Raw genomic sequence first — 20,292 nt, forward strand, 5'->3', positions numbered from 1 at the left:
AGTAGATACAGGCTAGTCAGGTTGGACACTGTCACTGTCCCAAATGGAGCTCACAGTCTTAATCCCCATTTTACAGATGAGGTAACTGAGGCCCAGAGAAGTTAAGTTACTTATCCAAGGTCACAACACAACAAGTATGTGGCAAAACTGGGATTAGAACCCAGCTCCTACTGACTCCCCACCCCATGCTCTGTCCACTAGGTAACGCTTCTTCTCTCAACAGCGTGTTTGTCTTCACAGAGCGGCTCAGAGCTCAGCATGTTTCCAGTTCTTGTTTGTGTAGAAGAGATTTTGAAACTGAAAGTGTTTCGTTTCTGAACTGAAAAACTCTTTTCCGGGAATAGGGGTGATTTACAGAAAACTCCTAACTGATATGAAGACTAAAGTGGGGGACTATTTTGAAGAATAGCTCAGACTGTCTTGGGAGCTGAGGAACCTAGGATCAAGGTATAGAACTGGCTTGGGAGACAGAACACTGGCACAGTTCTCTGTTTGGAAATTGTAGAAATTATTTTTCCTGGTGAGAGTAGACTAGGAAGAATTAACCTGTGCTATGTCAGTTTGAGGTGCAGCGGGGAAGGAGGAGTATGGAAAGTACTTGGTCCAACTTGCCTTCCCATGGCTGGGACCATAACTCGATGAGCAGTGAAAATTGAAGGGGGAAAGAGTCTATTTTTACCTCATTTGTTTTAATTATAATCTGTTTCATTTTCTCCATTTGTCTCCTCCTTTTTACAGTTGCTTGGTCCTGGTTTGCTTCAGGGACACACTGCAATGGCAAGGAAGAAGCTGTGACACTCATTTCTGACGTTCTGTAGCCCAGTTCCCTTTAACTTGCAGGAGAGAGTGATTCGGTGAGTTTTGTTTTACCTTGTTTGTGGAGAGGGAGAGAAACTGAGGGTGATGCCTGTGGGCGTCGGGTTTTAGTGTGGCAGTATTTCCCCAGATTAAGGGAGGTGTGCGAGGGAATGGGAATCTCCTAATAGCTCAGTCTTGGCTGAAGGGAAAATAGAAGCAGCAGTTAAAACAGGTCTCTGGTGCAGAGATTGGACCCCTGTGGTTTGTCTCAGGTTTGCACAGGCGGGGTGATTTTGTTTTTAGTTTTTCCCTCACCTCAGGAAAAGACTCAAGTAGAAGATTTGCAGTGTCTGTCTTATACCTGCAGTATGACCTATCCTGGGATAATGCCCCAAGAATGAAAGTTCAGGAAATGAGCCCCTGGCAGCAGTAGAAGTTGAGATGGGGGGGGGGGGGGGGGGGGGTGGAGGGAGGCAGAAAGGGAGGGGGACCGGGGGATGGGGAGGAGTATAGGAGTAACCGATGATGGTGAGAAGTAGCAATGGGAAAGGGCTAAGCTTGCAGGCTCTTTCCTTCCTTTCTGCTACTATTTCCACTAGCACTGTGATAGGGAATGCTGTCAATGCTGCTCAACTCACAAGGGTGATGGTAGAAACAGGGGAAGCTCTGGATGCAGAACAGCCTCTTGGCATTATCATTACCAGCATTACTGAGCCTTCCCCATTTAAGCCCTCTTTTCCCAGGCTCTCTCTCTCTTCACTGTTGTCCATGCACTTCAGTCAGTGACCTTTGGGTTTTTGGTATTCACCCCATCCTCAGCCCCACAATACTCTGGTACATATCTATAAATTAAATGATATAAATTATTTCTTTATATTAATGTCTGTCTCCCCCTCAAGACTGTAAGCTCGTTGAGGGCAGGGAACGTAACTTCCAAATTGTACTCTCTCAAGTGGTTCTACAGTGCTCTGCACACAGTAAGAGCTCAATAAATACCACTGATGATGAGGATGAGGAGGCGGTAAAGGAATTGGGTGCTTTGGGAGGAGTTTTGGCTCCAGAGTAGTCAAGGTGTGCTGTGAGAGTCAGTGAGGAAGGTATAGTTGCCCAGAGGAGATGAATGGGCAATTTTAACAAGAGAAGGTAAATTTGAAGTGCCAGAAGTCTATCGCATGAGTGCGGGAACCAAGGAAGTAAACTGTAACAGTAATTATCTAAGTTGGTAGTGCATGGACAGGGCATGGGTGAGCACTTTACTAGAGATGGCAAGAGAAGTTTATTAGGCAGCCTGCAAGAAACATCCTAGCATGAAACTGGTAGAGTGGGTCCAGAGACTAAATATCTTTGAGGACAGAAGTCAGTTTTTTAAGCAGGGAGGTGATATGAAGTGACAGGCTAGGAGGTTGTGTTTGGAGAGTGATAATTCAGAGCTGAGAAAGCGGGGTGTGTCCAGTGTTTGCAGGTTACCAATATGGGATGGAGCTGAAAGTTAGCAGCATCGAGTAACGTCGGCAGAAGAGGGGGTCAGCAGGATCGTTATCATCATGGATATGAAATTCCCCAAGGTGATGAGATCAAGAGGCGGAAAGCGACAAAGACAGCAAATCTGTCCAGAAATACAGAGGGGGAATCTTGGAGGCTGTAGTTGACACTGTTCCCCTGCTTTTGCCAGGGAAGACCGAGTCCCCCCTTGTATTGGGCATCCTAGTTCTCCTCCTGCCCCCGGACCCCTGGGCCATTCAGGGTTCACACACTTCTATTTGAGGAGTGTTTTGCCCCGTTCTATTTGTTATTCCCCTAAACTCCCTAACGAAGTTAGGTAGATTTGCCACCTGGATGAGTCAATGAAGAAATTGGCCTACCAAGGGAGTGTTAATGGGGAACTATCAAAGTCAAGGCTCTGTGGAAAGAGCCTGGGCTTGGGAGTCAGAAGTCATGGGTTCGAATCCCCGCTCTGCCACTTGGCAGCTGTGTGACTGTGGGCAAGTCACTTCACTTCTCTGTGCCTCAGTTACCTCATCTGTAAAATGGGGATTAAGACTGTGAGCCTCATGTGGGACAACCTGATTACCCTGTATCTACCCCAGCACTTAGAACAGTGCTCTGTACATAGTAAGCCCTTAACAAATACCAACATTATTATTATTAAAGTCCAGGGCAGTGGAAAAAAGTTGCTTTTGGTCTTCCCGTGCACACCCTCCATTTGCACTTGCACCCTGTAGGGTTGTCGTGTCCGAGACGGAAAAGGTCGTGAACCGAAGTTGTAAGAAGTTTTCCCAGGCCATGGGGCTGGGAGTCAGGAAACCTGGGTTCTAATCCCAGCTCTGTCACTTGTCTGCTGGCAACCTTGGGCAAGTCAGTTCACTTCTAGGCCTCAATTTCTTCATCTAAACTCACTGTAGGCGGGGAACGTTTCTGCCAACTGTGCTATATTGTACTCTTCCAAACGCTTAGTTTACTGCACCCATTAAATGCTCGTTAAATGCCATTGATTGAGTCAGGTGACCTAGGTTCCAATTCCAGCTCCAACCCGGCTGGCTGTGTGACCTTGGGCAAGTCACTTAACTTCCAGATACTTCCATTTCCTCATCTGTGAAATGAGGATTAAGTACCTGCTCTCCCTCACTTTAGATTGTGAGACACATGTAGAACAGGGACTGTGCCCAATCTGACTATGTCTATCCCAGTGCTTCACAAATAGTAAACACTTCCCAGATACCACTATTTTTGTTATTGTTCTTGTGCTCCCAGTGACTAATCTTGACTTCCCAGGTCATTCCATCTTTGATTCCAGGTTGCTCCCTGAAAGTTGCAACAGAAATTACCTCAGAAAACATGGTCCACTACTGGGGGTATGACAGCAACAGGAGAGTAGTGGTGAAACCCGTTCCTCAGTCATGGCTTTCCCTGCTGTTGCTACCGCTCCTGCCATCATTTTGGACACACCGCCACGGTTGCTGCCAGCATCCCTAGCAGGCATGGTCCTAAGAAGCAGCATGGCACAGTATAGAGCATGGGCCTGGGAGTCAGAAGATCACCTGTTCTGAACCTGGCTCCGGCACTTATCTGCTGTATGACCCTGGGCAACTCAGTTACCTCAGTGTTTCAGATACCTCATCTGTCAATTGGGTATTGAGACGATGAACCCCACCCAAAACAGGGGCTGTGTCCAACCTGATTAGCTTGCATCTACCCAGGACTTATTACAGTGCCTGGCACACAGTTAGTGCTTTACAAATGCCACAATTATCGTTGTTATTATTTTTAATGCGTCATAATTCCATCAGCAGGCAGCAGCCAAAATTTCATGTCCATCTTGCTGACATTTGATGGTGATCAATCAGTCCATCAGTGGTATTTGTTGAGCACTTTGTGTGTAGAGCACTGATTGATTAACCCAGGTGGAGAGACTAGCCTAGTGGGCTAGGGGGCAGTGAGAGCAAACAAGTATGCATGGGAAGTGGAGAGAATTTTGGCCCCACTGGATTGGATCCAATGGATTGCATCACTGGATCCAATGGATTGGATCAAAAGGGAGAAGAGAGTGTTGTGGTAAAGTACTAGTAAGTAAAAGATGATGTTACCTGCAATGTGCAAATAGTTTAGTAGTGTAGGCGGTAAGTTCGTTGTGGGCAGAGACTGTGTCTGTTTATTATTATATTGTACCCTCCCAAGCACTTAATACAGTGCTCTGAACACAGTAAGAGTTCAATAAATGCAAGTGACTGAATGAATGGGTATGGGTAAGGCAATCAATGATGGCATTGCTGTTTTCAAGGAAAGAGGTAGAGCCTGAGGCAAAATTAAAAACAACCAGTTTTCAGCAACAGCAGTGGCCCTCAAACAACAGTTTTTGTTTGTGGGCAGCTTGGAGGGATTTAAAATCAATTTCTCCTCTTAATGCTCCTTCCCTCTGTAGAGCTAGAAAACTCTGTGTTTGCTTATTTCCATGTTCTCTGCTCTAATTAGGTATACGTGAGGATCAAATGGAGGGTAGGGGACCCTAGGAGATAGCCAGCAGAGAAGTACCCAGAGCACACTTCTCAGGATATATTCTGGGATTTCCTTCCCACCTTCCAGAGGGATGCCAAGTACTAGTCTCAGATGAAGCAGTGAGCCTTCAGTTTACACACTGTGGTCCCTTCTCCTGTAAGGACAGTGTGCCTGGGGCAGTATGTGGGCTGAAGAGTGCCTTTTAAAATCTCTGATAATAATAATAATAATAATAATGTTGGTATTTGTTAAGTGCTTACTATGTGCAGACCACTGTTCTAAGCGCTGGGGTAGACTCAGGAGAATCAGGTTGTCCCACGTGGGGCTCACAGTCTTAATCCCCATTTTGCAGATGAGGTAACTGAGGCACAGAGAAGTTAAGTGACTTGCCCACAGTCACACAGCTGACAAGTGGCAGAGCTGGGATTCGAACTCATGACCTCTGACTCCGCAGCCCAGGCTCTTTCCACTGAGCCATGCTGCTTCTCGAGCTTCTGAGATCAGGGAGGCTATGGATCCCCATCCTATAGCCAGTGGTAATACTGCCACAGCTTTTATAGTATTTGCAAATTCATTTTATCAATGATTTATTCAAAACTGAGTTGTTAAATTAGTCTCCTCCATTAGATTATTAACTCAGCTATTCATTCAAATCATTTATTGAGAGCTTACCGTGTGCAGAGCACTGTACTAAGCCCTTGGGAGAGTACAATATAACAATAAACAGACCCATTCCCTGCCCACAATGAGCTGAGAGTCTAGAAGGCAGGGAGACAGACATTAATATAAATAAATAAATTGCAGATATGTACGTAAGTTCTTTGGGGCTGGGAGAGGGGATAAACAAGAGGAGCAAGTCAAGGTGATGCAGAAGGGAGTGGAAGAAGAGGAAAGGGGGGCTTAGGGAAGGCCTCTTGGAGGAGTTATGCCTTCACTAAGGCTTCAAAGAGGAGGAAAGTAATTGTCAGATTTGAGGAGGGTGTGTTCCAGGCCAGAGGCAGGATGTGGGTGAGGGTTCAGTGGTGAGCTAGACGAGAAAGAGGTAAGGTGAGAAAGTTAACATTGGAGGAACGAAGTGTTCAGGCTGGGTTGTAGTACAAGAGTAGGAAGGTGAGGTAGGAGGGGGCAAGGTGATTGAGTGATTTAAAGCCAATGGTGAGGAATTTTTCTTTGAAGCAGAGGTGGTTAGGCAACCCCTGGAGTTTTTTGAGGAGTGGGGAAACATGTCCTGAATGTTTTTGTAGAAAAATGATGTGGGCAGAGAATGAACTCTGGACTGGACTGGGGAGAGAAAGGAGGCTGGGAGGTCAGGAAGGAGGCTGATGCAATAATCCAAGTGGGTTAGGATGAGCAATTGTATTAACGTGGTAGTTTGGATGGAGAGGACAGGGTGGATTTTAGCAATGTTGTGAAGGTGGGACCAACAGGATTTAGTGATGGGCTGAATATGTGGGTTGAATGAGATTGAGGAGTGAAGGATATCGCCAAATTTGCAGGCTTTTAAAGCAGGAAGGGGGGCGGTGCTGTCTACGGTGATGAAAGAGTCAGGGGAGGACAGGGTTGGGTGGGAAGATAACTCCTTAAGGACAAGTACTGTGTCTACCAATTGTACTCTCCCAAGTGCTTAGTAGCATTCTCCACACAGAAAAGTGCTCCGTTGATCGATCAATTGACTAAAAAAGAGCACCAGTTTCTCATTTTTTGATTTCCTTTCACAGCTATGTCTAAAGAAGGGAAGTGTCCCAGCGATTCGCTTGGTGGGGGTCCAGAGAAGGAACTGGAAAAGAAGCTGCTAGAAGTGGGTCTGGATCTACGGTACTGGATGCCTACGCTGAAAAATACCCTGGGGGTGACATGTATCCAGAGTTTCCAATACCTGGGGTATAAGGACTTAGAGAAGCTGGAACCCAAGATAAGATTCCCATGGGAGAAACAGGCATTGCAGCAACTTCTGGCCCCGTACCACAACCAAGAGGCAGAGGAAGCTCAGAAGAAGGATTCTGAAAAAATCAGGAAGGTTCAAAAGCAAGCAGGATTGGCCCAGACAGAGTTGAACGAAGCCCAGTCTGAAAGGAGAAGATACAATGAGAGTGCTGTGCAGAGGAGAGAAGAGGAACTGAGGCAGATGATGGGGAGTCCACCACCATATTGTCAGGCAGTTGAGAAGCCTCTCCTGGAGCACCTAGAACACGAGCGGAGTCAGCTGACCCTCCCAGAGGGGACATTGTTAGGCAGAACCAATCTGCCCGATAAGGAGCTACTGAGATGGGCATCGGGGGGCTTGGCGCTGCAAGGAGTCTTCTCAACCGGCCACCTCGAAGACCTCCTGGAGAAGCGGGAGGTGTTGATCGATGTCCCAGAAAATTTTTCTCTCCACGGCCCAATTCAGAGGCTGCAGGAACTGAAAAGGGAATTTTCGTCTCTTCAGACAGAGTCAGAGTTCACTAAATCAGTTGAGAGACTGGGCTTCAGCATTAGCTGTTCAGCCAAAGGTCAGTTCTGGAAATTTCACATGGTAGGTGGCATAGATATAAGTACATCCTCTAACTCCAGTAACGTCCACAACTCCCACTCCGAACACGCTTATATCTGCTTAATGAAATTCTGCTATGTTCCACTAGCCTTGTGCCAATTCACAAAGGATCAGCTTCAGCTTTCCAGGGAAGCTCTTAAGGAATTGAAACAAATTGAGGAACTTCTAAGTTACACCCAGGATCCTGACAAATTATACATGCTGAAAAAAACCAGGTATGGGAACTTCTTTAGCAGATTTGGCTCTCATGTCAATCTGGGCCCTCTGCACTTTGGGGGGATATACTGGTGGAAAGCCGTCTCCGAGGGCTTTAGTTCGGAGGAGCGGGAGGAAGTGAAACATCAAGCATCTATGCACCTTGATTGCTATGTTAAAGGTGGTGTTAGTGCCTTTGGAAGAAGCTTTGCAGCAAATATGAGTCCATCATTGTTTCATTCAGCAGCTTCTTCCCACAGTCAGAATGACAAACAGGGCCATAGAGTGACCCAGCTGTCTATGTCTCAAACAGGAGGTCCCCCTGAAGTGGACTCATTGCCTCTGTGGAGGAAAGGACTTGTTGCTAGTAACCAAACCTGGTGTGTTATCGATCGAGGCAATCAGTTCCTGGCTGTCTGGGACCTGATCATGTCCAACCACACTAGGGATTTTAAGAACAGTCTTCTGGTGAGCCAAACCCTCAAAGAGGTATACAGCGTTCTGACTGGCCAGACCCCAGAGATGCGGTTTGGAGAGGACCATCTTAGGGCAGAGGAGGAGGCCAGATCTTTCTTGGAGAATTTGGAGTCCTGGGAAGTCACTGACCCAGAGAAGCAACTGAAGGAACTGATGGATTTCATGCAGAAACTGAATGAGAAAACCAAGGATTATACCACCTGGATTAATGTTTGCCTCTCAGATTGGGCTCTGCAGAATTTCTTGGTAGGCACAGTCAATGCTTGCAAAGATCTCTCTTTCAACAAAACCAAACTTATTAAATCTCTACTGACCAGCCTTCTGGATCCTCATGTCTATTCTGTGGCAAATTTTCCCCAAACTCCTTTTATCATGAAATGGATCTTCGAGAGAGAGGAAACTCAGCAGCAACAAGGCAATATTTCTGAGTTTGCTGACTTTATTCGGATCCTAGAAGAGTCAAAGCATGATGTCCAAAGAATGAACTCGGACCCTGAATTTTCAGGGTCCCTGGAAAGAGCAATAAGAAAGGCCAGCTTCCGTGTAAATGTCTCTCTTACTTCCTTTTTGCAGACTCTGAGGGAGACAGAGCAGTCAGACACAGAACTCTTGCTAACTTCTATTGCAGGCTGTGCAGGATACTGTGTAGAAAGCAACACCTTTCATTATCTTCTAGGATGCAAAGAGATCACCTTCATGTTAAGTGAAATGCCAGCAGCCCTTGAGAAGTACCAGAGCCTCAGAAAAAAAAGTGTTTCCAGAGCTCAGGCTTTTCTGGTGTTAACAGCTTTGACTGTAACAGCAGGATACACAGAGATTTCTCCAGAAGAAATGGAAAGTCGATTGAACTCTCTAAAGCAGCGAATGGAAGATTCACTGACCAGAGAAGTTGATATTGTCCTAATCAAGCCTAGGGCCGGTGACGTTTGGGAAACTCTGAAAAGAGACTTGAATTTGCTTATCAGTGGAGATTATGAAGCCACAGGTGGAGGTTTGCAGATGGACCAGGTGTTAAAAGACTTAGAAATTGACTCAGTAAATGTTCCAACCGTGATATGCAGAGTTGTGAAGCCAGTGAATGTTACAGAGCACAAAGGAGTAAAATATCAAGAATTTCTAAAGTTGATTAAGAGACTTGGTTTGGACAAATATTATCCAAAGAAGATGTCCAGATCTGATTTCCATCTGATTTACAAAGACTCTGTGGATGAGAGTCAGCCCTGCAGTGACCAAGAATTACCATTTTATTTCCTGCAGAAATTGCTGATGCTTGATTATCGGCTGAGGTATCTGGTTTGCAGTGATGACGCCCATCTAACATCACCAGACTTGACCCCAGCCTTGGGTCCTATGGGTATTGATAGTGACTTTTCAGATGAGATTAATGATTTTTTCAATATCAGCGACTTGCCTGTTGCATCTTTTGGGACTGTTCAGTCACGTGTCCATCCAATGGACATTCAGATGGCAATTTTTCACTGTGCAGATGATTTTACAAGACAATATATTTCCACCAAACTTTCCATCTGTCAGTTTGCTCTCCCCCTTCTTGTTCCCAAACCATGTACCTCTGAAATCGAATTTCTACTCTGGTCTCACAGTCAAGTTAAGAAGAATTGGCAGTTGGTGGAGAAACTGGGAGAGGAGAAGAGAATCAGAAATTATAAAGACCAACTGATCTGTCAGACAGCCACTCCCATAGTGTCTTTCATAAGGATTGGGAATTCCTTGACTTCCAAATCTCAGATCCTGAACATGCTGCTGAACAAGCATAAACATGATGTTTTTTTCCACCGGCACTGCAAGGGGAGCAGCAAAGATGTTCTCTTGATGGATGGGGTGGTGGAAATCTATTGGTACTGTCCTGGGGGAAACTACAAGGATGGTTTCGATAATTGTGTTGCCTTCACCAATCTCCACGGAGATGCCAGTGAACAGGAGATACAACTCGGGTTTCTTCAGGAAATTTCTTCCATCACTATTGTTCTTTTGTCAGCTTCTGATCAGAATGAGAAGAAAAGGAAAATCATCACAAATTTATTGAAATCACCAAAACCTTTCATCTGTTTGTTTGATGACAAAGAAGGTCTGGCTGATCATCGTACTCAAGTAAGAATAGGGTTAAAGAATCGGAATGAGGCAGAACTCTCAGACATACTTACAGCTTTAATCAAACGCTTGCTGAGGGTTTCAGGAACTTCTCTGAGTCTCAGAAACTGTGCCGAGATCGCTCGCCAGCATAGAATTGTTGTGGATGAGGACACTGAGAACTGCCAGACAGCAAAAACCACCGCTCGGGCACTGATAGACCGTTTGAGAAAAAAGTATCCCACTTCAAATGAAAACATATCTCTAAAAGAAAGCTTAGTACCCCTTCAAGGAAAATTATGGCAAGAATGGTGCGAGAAAGATAAAGAACTCAGTCAATTGCGTGAAAAGGGGAAAAGTAGCATTGAAAAACACAAAAGCAATATTGAGGCAAGGAAGAGAGACATTCGACTTCTCCAGGTTCAGGATGCATTTCCCCTCAATGAACTACTGAAATCTGTGATTGACATACTTATGTCAAAGTTAGAGACAAATTTCAAGTTGTCCTTCCTGCAGTGGCTGAGCATGTTTCTGAACGACCTGACCGCAGATCACCTAGAAACACTGAACCAGCAAGACAAAACACTGGGCTCAAGGGCACTCCCAGAAAGACAGAGCAAATTTGAAGACATCTCCAAGGAAATAAGTCCCTGTACTTTAGGAATTGAACATATTCTGAGAGAGATTGCTCAGATTTATGAGGCTTTGGATGAAGCTTCACCCAAGAAGTATGAAGCTTTTTTGACCCTTCCCCAAATTGCCTCTGACCTAATGATTTCTGGGTATCCCATTGAACTCATGGATGGTGATGTTTCTTACGTGCCCCTGAAATGGGTGGCAGCTGTTTTTGACAGATTAATTGAGAAGTTTGGAGACAAAAAGGTATTTGTTCTTTCTGTCCTTGGCGTACAGAGCACTGGAAAGTCCACCATGCTGAACGCCATGTTTGGCTTGCAGTTCAATGTCAGTGCCGGACGATGCACACGAGGAGCCTATATGCAACTCATCCAAGTAGAGGAGAAGGTCAGAGAAGAGTTGGGATTTGATTTTGTCCTCGTTGTTGATACCGAAGGTCTCCGGGCCCCAGAACATGCCAACAAATCCCTGAATCATGACAATGAGCTGGCAACCTTTGTCATTGGACTTGGTAACTTGACCCTGATCAACATTTTTGGAGAAAATCCTTCTGTGATGCAAGACACGCTGCAGATTGCAGCCCAGGCTTTTTTGAGAATGAAGCTTGTGAAACTCTCCCCACGCTGCTTGTTTGTGCATCAAAATGTGGGGGATATCGCAGCTAAGTATCAAAATTTGGAAGGACGACAACAGCTGCAGCAGACACTAGATGAAATGGCAGTCATGGCCGCAGAACAAGAAGAGCAGCATTCTGTAACCCAGTTTAGTGACGTGATTCAGTTTGATGTGAACTCACAAGTCCATTACTTTGCTCACCTGTGGGAGGGGAATCCCCCAATGGCCCCTCCAAACCCAAGTTACAGTCACAATATTCAGCAACTGAAGAGCAAAATTATTAAGACTGCAAAAGAAGAATCTCAGGGCAGCATCCTACGGATGTCAGATTTGCAAAAGCGGATCGGGGATTTGTGGAATGCCTTGGTTAATGAGAACTTTATTTTCAGCTTCAGAAACACCCAGGAAGTTATGGCAATGAACAAGCTGGATGTAATGTATACTGAGTGGACCTGGCAGTTGAGAAATTATTTGTTGAGTTTGCAGCATCAGTTGGCCAATCAAATTAGGAATGGAGACACCAAAGCCATCCAGAGAAGGGACCTTGAAGATCCAGTTACAGAAAAATACACTGCTGTCAAGCAAGAACTAGAAAAGTATTTCAGTGAAACACAAGACTATCAAATACTGATTCAATGGAAAGGAAATTTTGAAAATAAATTGAGAATTCTCAAAGATACACTGATTTTAGAAACCAGAACCAAGTGTGAAGAACTCATTGGTTTAAAGAAAAGTCAAAGTGTATGGGACCAGAAGAAAGCAATGTATGAAAATGAATTGTTGAAAAGAAGTCGAGACCTGGCGCTATCACTAAAAGGCAAAGTAAGTGAAAAGAACCTGAGAGAGAAATTCAATTATGTCTGGTTAGTTTGGGTCTCTGAAGTGGTTTCCAAGACACCACCTTCCAGAAAGCCAGATATCAAAAGTGATTTGGATACCATTCTCCTGGAGCATTTTAAGCAAGAGCCCAACATTAAAAACAAAATTGAGAATCGTTTTGCAAAGCTAAGGTTCTTGATTGATTACTCCAATCATATCAAAATGAAGGCAAAGTGGTGTTCCTCTCTTTCAGTCTCCAAACCAGAGGAAAGTGATAAGGAGAACATAAACCAGACAACAAGCCACATTGTAAAAATTGTCATGGAAATTATTGATAGCAGAGTGAAGCAGAGAGTCAATTACAGTCGCAATTATTTCTATGAAATACTGAAGGCAATAGATGTAGAAGTAGAGGCTTCAAATCAGAATGCCAAATATAAATTAACAAACAAATACAAAGTAGATTTGTCACTTTGTTTATGTGAAAGGGCAGCTAAAAGTTTCATAGATATGCACTGTTCCTTCATGGCAGCAAATGATCCTGGCACATACCTAAAGAGGAAGAAAGAAGATTTCTTCACGAGTTTTAAAATTTCCTACAAAGGGGCAACTTCCATCACAGGATTTTCCACTTTCTTGTGTAACAAACTGATTGCTGCCCTCCGCAATGAAGCATGGAAAAAGATGGCCATTAGCCTCTCTGAAAAAATGAGATCTGATTGCCCTGAATTCAATGGCAACAAATCTAACTTGGAGAAACACATTCTCATCTATCTGGCAGAAAAAGAGAACTTTGACGACTATTGGCAATACATTCATTTTCCAAAAGATTTTTTCAAAACCTACATTAAGAAACAAGTAGAGGCTTACTGTTTAGACTCCCAACATAAAAAGCTGAAGAATTACATTAACATCACTCTTGACTTTTTTAAGAACACCATTCTCTCTGCAATTCAGAGATCAACTGAAGTTACACAGGACAGGGATGGCAATGTCTCCCTGTGGCTGGATGAGTTTTGCAAACAGCTTGAGGCTCATTTGGTCCTTCCAAGAGGTGACCTGAAGAGCATTGAGCATCAAGAGGTAAACGACATCGGGTTTCTCAAAGAAGCGATGAGTGATGCATTAGATCCTGCAATACAGGCACTAAGACAGAATACTGATTGGGTATGCCTGGAGGAATTTGTGTCTCAAATTCAGAATATTCTCTTGAACCATCTAGGTGGCTGTTGGGAGCAGTGTCCTTTTTGTAACGCGATCTGCAGAAACACAATTCCTGATCATGATGGCGATCACATTGTCTCTTTCCATCGACCCGAAGCTGTGATTGGGATGCACACTCTTGGAACAGATAAATTTGTAATTAGTTTTTGTACCAGTCGGGTAGCAAGCGATTTGTTCTTCTGTCTAACTGACGGACGATGTTTCCCATACAAAACTTACCGGAAGGCTGGAGGGAATTATGCTACATGGAACATCACCCCAGAGCTATCCACTCAGCTGTATTGGAAATGGTTTGTGAGTCACTTCAGGTCCAAGTTGGAAGAGAAATATGGAAAAAAATTCAGGGACCAGGGCAGAATCCCTGATGCCTGGGCCAGAATTACTAAGGACAAAGTGCTTATTGAACTGAAAAGACCATGATGTTTGATTTCATAATGGAGCCTGCCATCTGAGCAACTTCACCTTTTTTTTTAAAATTGAGCATTTGAAAACTCCAGTTATCTACAGTTGCCTGCATTGGCAGGCAAACTAGTCTACTTTCCTTGGCCTTAGTTTCTATCTTGGTCAAATAACAATAAGATTGATGTAACAGAATTAATTTGAACAGCTTAGACTAGTGGGGGCTTCCTCTTTAAGGACTCCTGTCAGTGGTATTTGATCAAATACCAGTAACCAAACCCTACTATGCCAAGCAAACCAAGTTGCCTCAGTCACTTTGACAGTTCCTTCTAATTTCCCCAGAGAATGCAGGAAGCCAACACCCCCAGCTCAACATGCAGGATAATCCTTCTGTGCTGTGGCGTCTGCTGCCTTTCACCCAGAGCTCATCTGCAGATCTAAAATGATCACACGGGGGACTCAAGCAGGTCAAAGGTGTGAGGGACAAAGCATCCCCACTCTGGGTCATTGGTGAAAGTCCATGATGTCTAGGGCTCCCAGAGCATGTTTTTGGCTCATCATCAAGACCCATCTGGAGCTGCCAGCAGTTGAGCATCCTGTGATCTGCCTCTTGAACATTGATTCCCTGTTTTTTGCATATTTAGTCCTGTCATTACAGGCAAGGGAAAAGGGAAAGGTGCCTGTATGTTCTCAAAGGGAAATCCTGTGGTCCCTAGTGATTCTCCGAGGCGCTTCATGGTTGCAGCAAAACCAACGTGGGTCTTTTGTAGGGCAGAGTGACTGTTTGGTGTCTTGAAAGGACTAGTTTCATGCTTGGAGAGAGGGGACCAAAAGTGAGCTGGGAAGAAAGGGTAGAACCCAGTTAGTATCCAGGGAGTTCGTTTCTTGAAGACCAATCATTAAATGTAAAATAGCTTCCCATGCATTATCACACTTTTTCATCCATTTTTCTTTGTTTAGATTCCCTTTATTTTGTTCTGTGTGCAGTTTTATTTTGGTTTTCCACTGGTTTTACTTTTGTATTTTCAAAAAGGAAAAAAAACCCAAATGTTATGGACCTGAGGGCTGTGCTAGATAATGGCTTATGAAGTGGGTGAGGACACAGCAGTGACTGCTGCCAATGGGGGCTTGTCGAGGTATTATATTGTGTGATTGCACCCTGCCCTCACTTTCTTTGTCAGCTGCTTTGTAATATGGACTGCTGACACAGACACAAGATTCGGCTGAATGTGTGGATCGTTCAGCACGAACCTTGCCTAGTACTATACCAAAGCCAATCAAGCATTTGCCCTGCTGGGGAGGCAGACATACTCTCTCCCCTATTCAGCACTCCAAATTAAAATTCTATGTAATGGGGATGTCTCCATCCTGGTCTCTCGTAGGCAGCAGTACCATTCAGAAGCATCTTGGGATCTGAAAAGCCATACTTTGGTGTGCAGTGTTCACTGCCAAAGGGCAATGAGCCAGAAAAAAAAAGCCATACTTTGGCATGCAGTGTTCATTCCAACGGGCAGCGAACCAGAAAAAAATGCCTCATTTCCTGGGTTCATAGGGTAAATGAATGTTCCTCAACACCCACCATCAGCAGCATCATTTCAAATATGAAGGCCAAAGGGAGTGAGGGGGAGAGGGTGGGTGTGGTGGTGGGATGTGTGTGTGTGTGTGCATGCCTATATCCTTTTTCTTCAAAGATAAAACAATTGGAGTCAAGGGTTTATCCTTGTATGCAACGAAGCCTAAACCAGGGCCCAATCAATAACCCTTTCTATGCCGTGCCTGGGTAAAGACCATCTTTTGTTGTGCTTTTTCTATTTGCAATGTTTGCGCAGTTTTCAATCCTGCCTCATCCTAGTATGATATTTTTAGTGCCTCTGTCATAAAGGAACCTCCTCCACACCTTTCTAGCAGGTCATTTTGCCATTTTTTACTCCCAACAATCTCCAGCTGTAACATCATTGGAGGCTGGACATCACTATCAGTTTTTTTGTTTGTTGTTTTTTGAATGTAACTTCTGCGTTCCTTGCCTAATCTCCTCCCGTTTCAGCTCTCAGCCCAGTATCTGCTAGCTTCTTGTCAATCCCTCCCAGGTCTGGCCTCGCAAAGCTATGTTGTGATGAGTTTCAATTCAGTGCTGATAGATACTTTGCTGTCCAAACCTTCCTTGACAATTGATGGTGAGTCTTCACTGTACTATGCCCTGAGATGATGACATGTCATCTGTGGAAGATTCTGTTCCTTTAGAGGGAAGGTATGAATGTTGTTGTCTATAGATCTTTAGATTTGTCTGAAGCTAAATGCCTCTTTTGCACCATCCTCTGTCAATCTCTCCCCCAGTGGCCATGCTAAATTCACACAAAAATTTGTGTGTATGTGTGTGTGATCACACTCCTGTATGTGATCATTGAATTGTTTTACTTTGATTGCAGAATAGCCTCCATCTTCCAGGAACTTCAGGAAAATCCAAACCTTTCTACCAAATGACCCACAGGGTGATTTTCTTGCCATTGCATTCCCTTTTCTCAATGCAGCTGCTGAACCTTTCCCCATTGCTTTAGTTTTCTAAAATGGTACCTGAGACTGAATAATAAATGGCACAGTCCTGAGACTCCAATCATCAAATGAATTAATTGAATAAAGATTCTGAAATATAGATCTGTCCAGAAGTGGTGTTTTTAATAAATTCCTTATTCCAACTGGGGATTGAGGAGAGTAACAGAAGACGGTTCTTAGGGTAAGATACCTATCCTTTCCCCTTCCCAGTTCCTCTCTCTCTCTCCTTCCTCTCCACCCAGTGCCTGAGATAACTCTGTGGAGATAGTTCACGTTTATATTTTTAATTTTTATGTAAGTTTGAGGTGTTAGGCAGAATGCTGAATCAGGAACAGTGTTTTATGAGGAACTTTACTCTCTCAAACTGAATTCTAGCATTAATCCTAAATGCCCAAGTATCTAAAAGTAAGTTTCAATACAGTCCACTGCACACAGATGGTCAATAAATACCATTACTCTTATTACTACTATTATTATCATTATCACTGTATAAATTAAGCACTTATTATGTGTCAGAAATTATTCTAGCTGCTGGGGTAGATACAAGTTCATCAGGTTGGACCCAGTCTCTATCCCATTTCGGGCTCACAATCTGAGTAGGAGGGAGAGCAGGTATTTAAATGCCCATTTTACAGATGAGGAAGCTGAGGCCCAGAGAAGTTAAGTGATTTGCCCAAGGTCACACAGCAAGCAAGTGGCAGGTCAGGATTAGAACTCAGGGCCTTTAATTCCCAGGCCCACGCTCTGTTCATTTCTTCATTCCCTAATCTGACCCAGCTGCTGAGAGGTTACTCACTACTCTGATGTGGGCTCTTGCCTTCGGGCCTCTCCTCATCATCAGGGTCATCTCCCTCTGACCAGTCCCCTTCACAATCATGGCTTAGTGGATAGAGCACAGGCCTGAGAATCAGATGGACCTGGATTCGAATTTCAGCTGTGTGACCCTGGGCAAGTCACTTAACTTCTCTGGGCCTCAGTTCCCTCATTTGTAAAATGGGGATTAAAACCGTGAGCCCCACATGGGACATGGACTGTCCTACCTGATTAGCTTGAATCTTCCCCAGTGCTTAGAAGAGTGCCTGGCACATAGCACTAAATACCACAATTATTGTTATTATTATGATTATTATTAATATTAGAATAGTTAATTTCTCTCCTGAAGTGCAGGTATATGAAACCTTTTCCAGATGCTGACCTAGGCCCAGGGGAAGAGGAGAAATATGAGGTGGAGTCACACATGCCTCATGATCGAGAACCTAAGGTTTGGGGTTAGGTGAGTTGATTCTCAAAGCCTCCCAAGAGGAGGGGTGACTTCAGTTCTCATAATCTGGACTTTGACTATTACTATTGGGGGAAAAGTAGGGTGCATTACTCAACACAACTGCCTGGTTGACAGAAGAATATGTGCGTCCGGCTACTCCATTTTGGAGTGTGCTGTCTTAGCACTCCAACGTGGCTGCTGTGAGGGACTGGAGCCTGGATGAAATCATACCGAGTGTCAGGCCCTTCCAGCCGAAACGGACCCTTTGCCCGCCTCCTGGCCGTGGATGGGAGCAGGGAGGGCACATGGTCAATGAGGCACATGACACTTCTCTCTCTGGGAGCACCTGCAACGGGGAAAAGTGGGCAGAGGTCTAGAGAGTGCTGCAACAATCAGATGTGCTGCTGCCCCTGAGAAGGCTGAAGAAGTGATTTACGGAGCCAAGGGAGCTTTCTTTGGAATGTCGTGGCCAGACAAGTGTTCTCACTCTTCTGTGCTGGCTTCATTCTTTCTGCACAAACTTCCTATGGTTTTGTCCTTACTGACGTGACTTCAGAGAGTGGGTAAGGTGTTATTAAAATAGAAATATTACCCGGGGCTAAATATAATTTTCTTTGGAACATGTGCCCTGTTTGGAAAATCAGTAATGCACTTGAAGAACGTACTTAATGTTAAAAGGATTTTATTGAGTTTTATTAAGGGAAAATTACTTGTTTCCCCTGGGGCTAGCACTGTTCTCATGTCATATAATCATGGGCTAATTATTATTGTGGTAATACACAATTTAATGTAGAGTGGCTAAGATTAATCTCAAATCGGATTGCACTTTACAAAGCACATCATAATGAGGGAAATTTTTAACTTCACATTCTTTGTCCTTTGTCAAAGTGGAAAATTCATTCATTTAATCTTATTTATTGAGTACTTACTGTGTGCAGAGCACTGTTCTAAATGCTTGGAAGAGTACAATACAACGATAAACAGACACATTCCCTGCCCACAGTGAGCCTTGTCTGCTGTGTGACCTTGGGCAAGTCACTTTACTTCTCTGGGCCTCAGTTCCCTCATCTGTAAAATGGGGGTTGAGACTGTGAGCCCCATGGGGGACAGGGACTGTGGCTGACCCAATTTGCTTGTATCTACCCCAGTGCTTAGTACAGTTCCTGGCACATAGTAAGCACTTAACAAATCCCACCAGTATTATTATTGTGGTGTTCATAGCTCAGCAGTGGGAAATTGGGTCCACTCCCTCCCTCTTGGCTGAAGTAAAACCAACGAGTCAGCAGCTGAAACCCCAGGAAGCAGCTGAGCCAGGAGCCATGGTCAGAGGACAATGACACTTTCTGCTCTTCTCTCCCTTTCCTCTTTTCTGTCTTCTCCTTCTCCCTTGATTCTCTCCCCCCCCCCCCCCACTAACTCTTCTGTAACTATATTTCTCTTCAGCTCCTTCTTCCTCCTCTTTTTGCCTCTGTTGTCTCCAACCTCCCAAATCTGTCAAAACACCACGTGCACATAGAAAACCACATACAGCAGAAACCAGCATCTGAGATGCAAAAGAAACTTCATGAGCGAATTAGAAGAGCTAAACAGATGGTTTTCCTCACTGACCTTCCCCTCCCACCTAAAGATCCCATAGCCTGGAAGAAAACAATTGGAATTTGAAAGTTTCAGTGCCAAGTTTGAAGTAGTATCCAAAAAATTCTTCATTTGATTTTTCCTTTAGAACAGAAAGAGAGGAAAGTACTATTGTTCTAACTGAAGGAAATTCCTCTTTTTTTCCGAAGAGGAGGAAGCAAGATACTGGAATGATTAGCGGCCTGAGGTAGGTACCATTTAGGTCGGCTGAATTGTTTTTCTGACCTTACGAGCTGTGTGACTTGGAGCCAGTCACATAATGCCCCCTTCTCTTCTCCAATGTGAATTGACACTCCCTCCTGCCCCCCACCCCCCAAATACCACAGGTATTATACTGCCTGGGAGACCTGTGTAAACTGAGTGAGCTCCAGGGCAGCAAAGTATCAACTAATCCAGTGCCTCCTTGGGGGAAGTGTCCTAGCACAGGGGCTAGGGGGCCTTGGTTTACTTAACTTGCAGAGAAGAGGGATTTTCTTCCAGTGAGTAATTTACCAATCACATAAACTAGTGATTAGTATTCATGTTCTAAATCTATTCCTCCTGTATATATTTCATAGATAGGATATGGATTAGTAAATATTTAAGAACTTTGAGGTCCTTAAATAAAAGTAAAGGGAGCAGAGGGGCACTTCTCATTTTGACTCTATGTAATCATTTATTATGCAATGCCAGAAATGCTTTACGGAGGAAAAGATGCTGTATGAATGAAAATAATTTCAATTCAACAGCTAATTTAACTGGTAGGGAATGCACCTACTAACTCTATTGTATTATACTCTCTAAAGCACTTAGTACAGTGCTCTGCATACAGTTAGCATTCAATAAATATTGATTGGTAGAGGAACAATTATCTCATTGCACCTGTGCCGACTGAAGCAAATATACACATATGCTATAATCTTTCAGGAATATTTTAACAAGAATACAGCAATTTTGAGTGGTATTTGTGCCTTTAGAACCTAACATTTTGCAAGAGGTTGAAGGGAGTGAACATAAAAGATCCCAGTGGTGTGTACTGGCCTACATAACTCGAGAGAAACATTTGAACTGGCAGGAGGTGAACGCTACA

The 20,292-nt window shown here is 44.1% G+C and overlaps 1 protein-coding gene across 1 annotated transcript; it reads left to right on the forward strand.

The window, feature by feature from the left end:
• Positions 1 to 306: 306 nt before the first annotated feature.
• On the forward strand, positions 307 to 16,427 carry LOC100083097 (interferon-induced very large GTPase 1-like). The gene is made up of 3 exons (XM_029066368.2): positions 307 to 447; positions 739 to 854; positions 6,510 to 16,427. Exon 3 carries the CDS (start codon positions 6,512 to 6,514, stop codon positions 13,796 to 13,798), a length of 7,287 nt encoding a protein of 2,428 aa, XP_028922201.1. The 5' UTR covers positions 307 to 447; positions 739 to 854; positions 6,510 to 6,511; the 3' UTR covers positions 13,799 to 16,427.
• The last annotated feature ends 3,865 nt before the right edge of the window (positions 16,428 to 20,292 follow it).

Source organism: Ornithorhynchus anatinus, chromosome 1 (assembly GCF_004115215.2).
Source record: "Ornithorhynchus anatinus isolate Pmale09 chromosome 1, mOrnAna1.pri.v4, whole genome shotgun sequence".
Lineage (NCBI taxonomy): Eukaryota > Metazoa > Chordata > Mammalia > Monotremata > Ornithorhynchidae > Ornithorhynchus > Ornithorhynchus anatinus.

Bases quoted from the DNA above. Each gene is read 5' to 3' on its own strand.
- LOC100083097 (XM_029066368.2), top strand. From the start codon at position 6,512: ATGTCTAAAGAAGGGAAGTGTCCCAGCGATTCGCTTGGTGGGGGTCCA.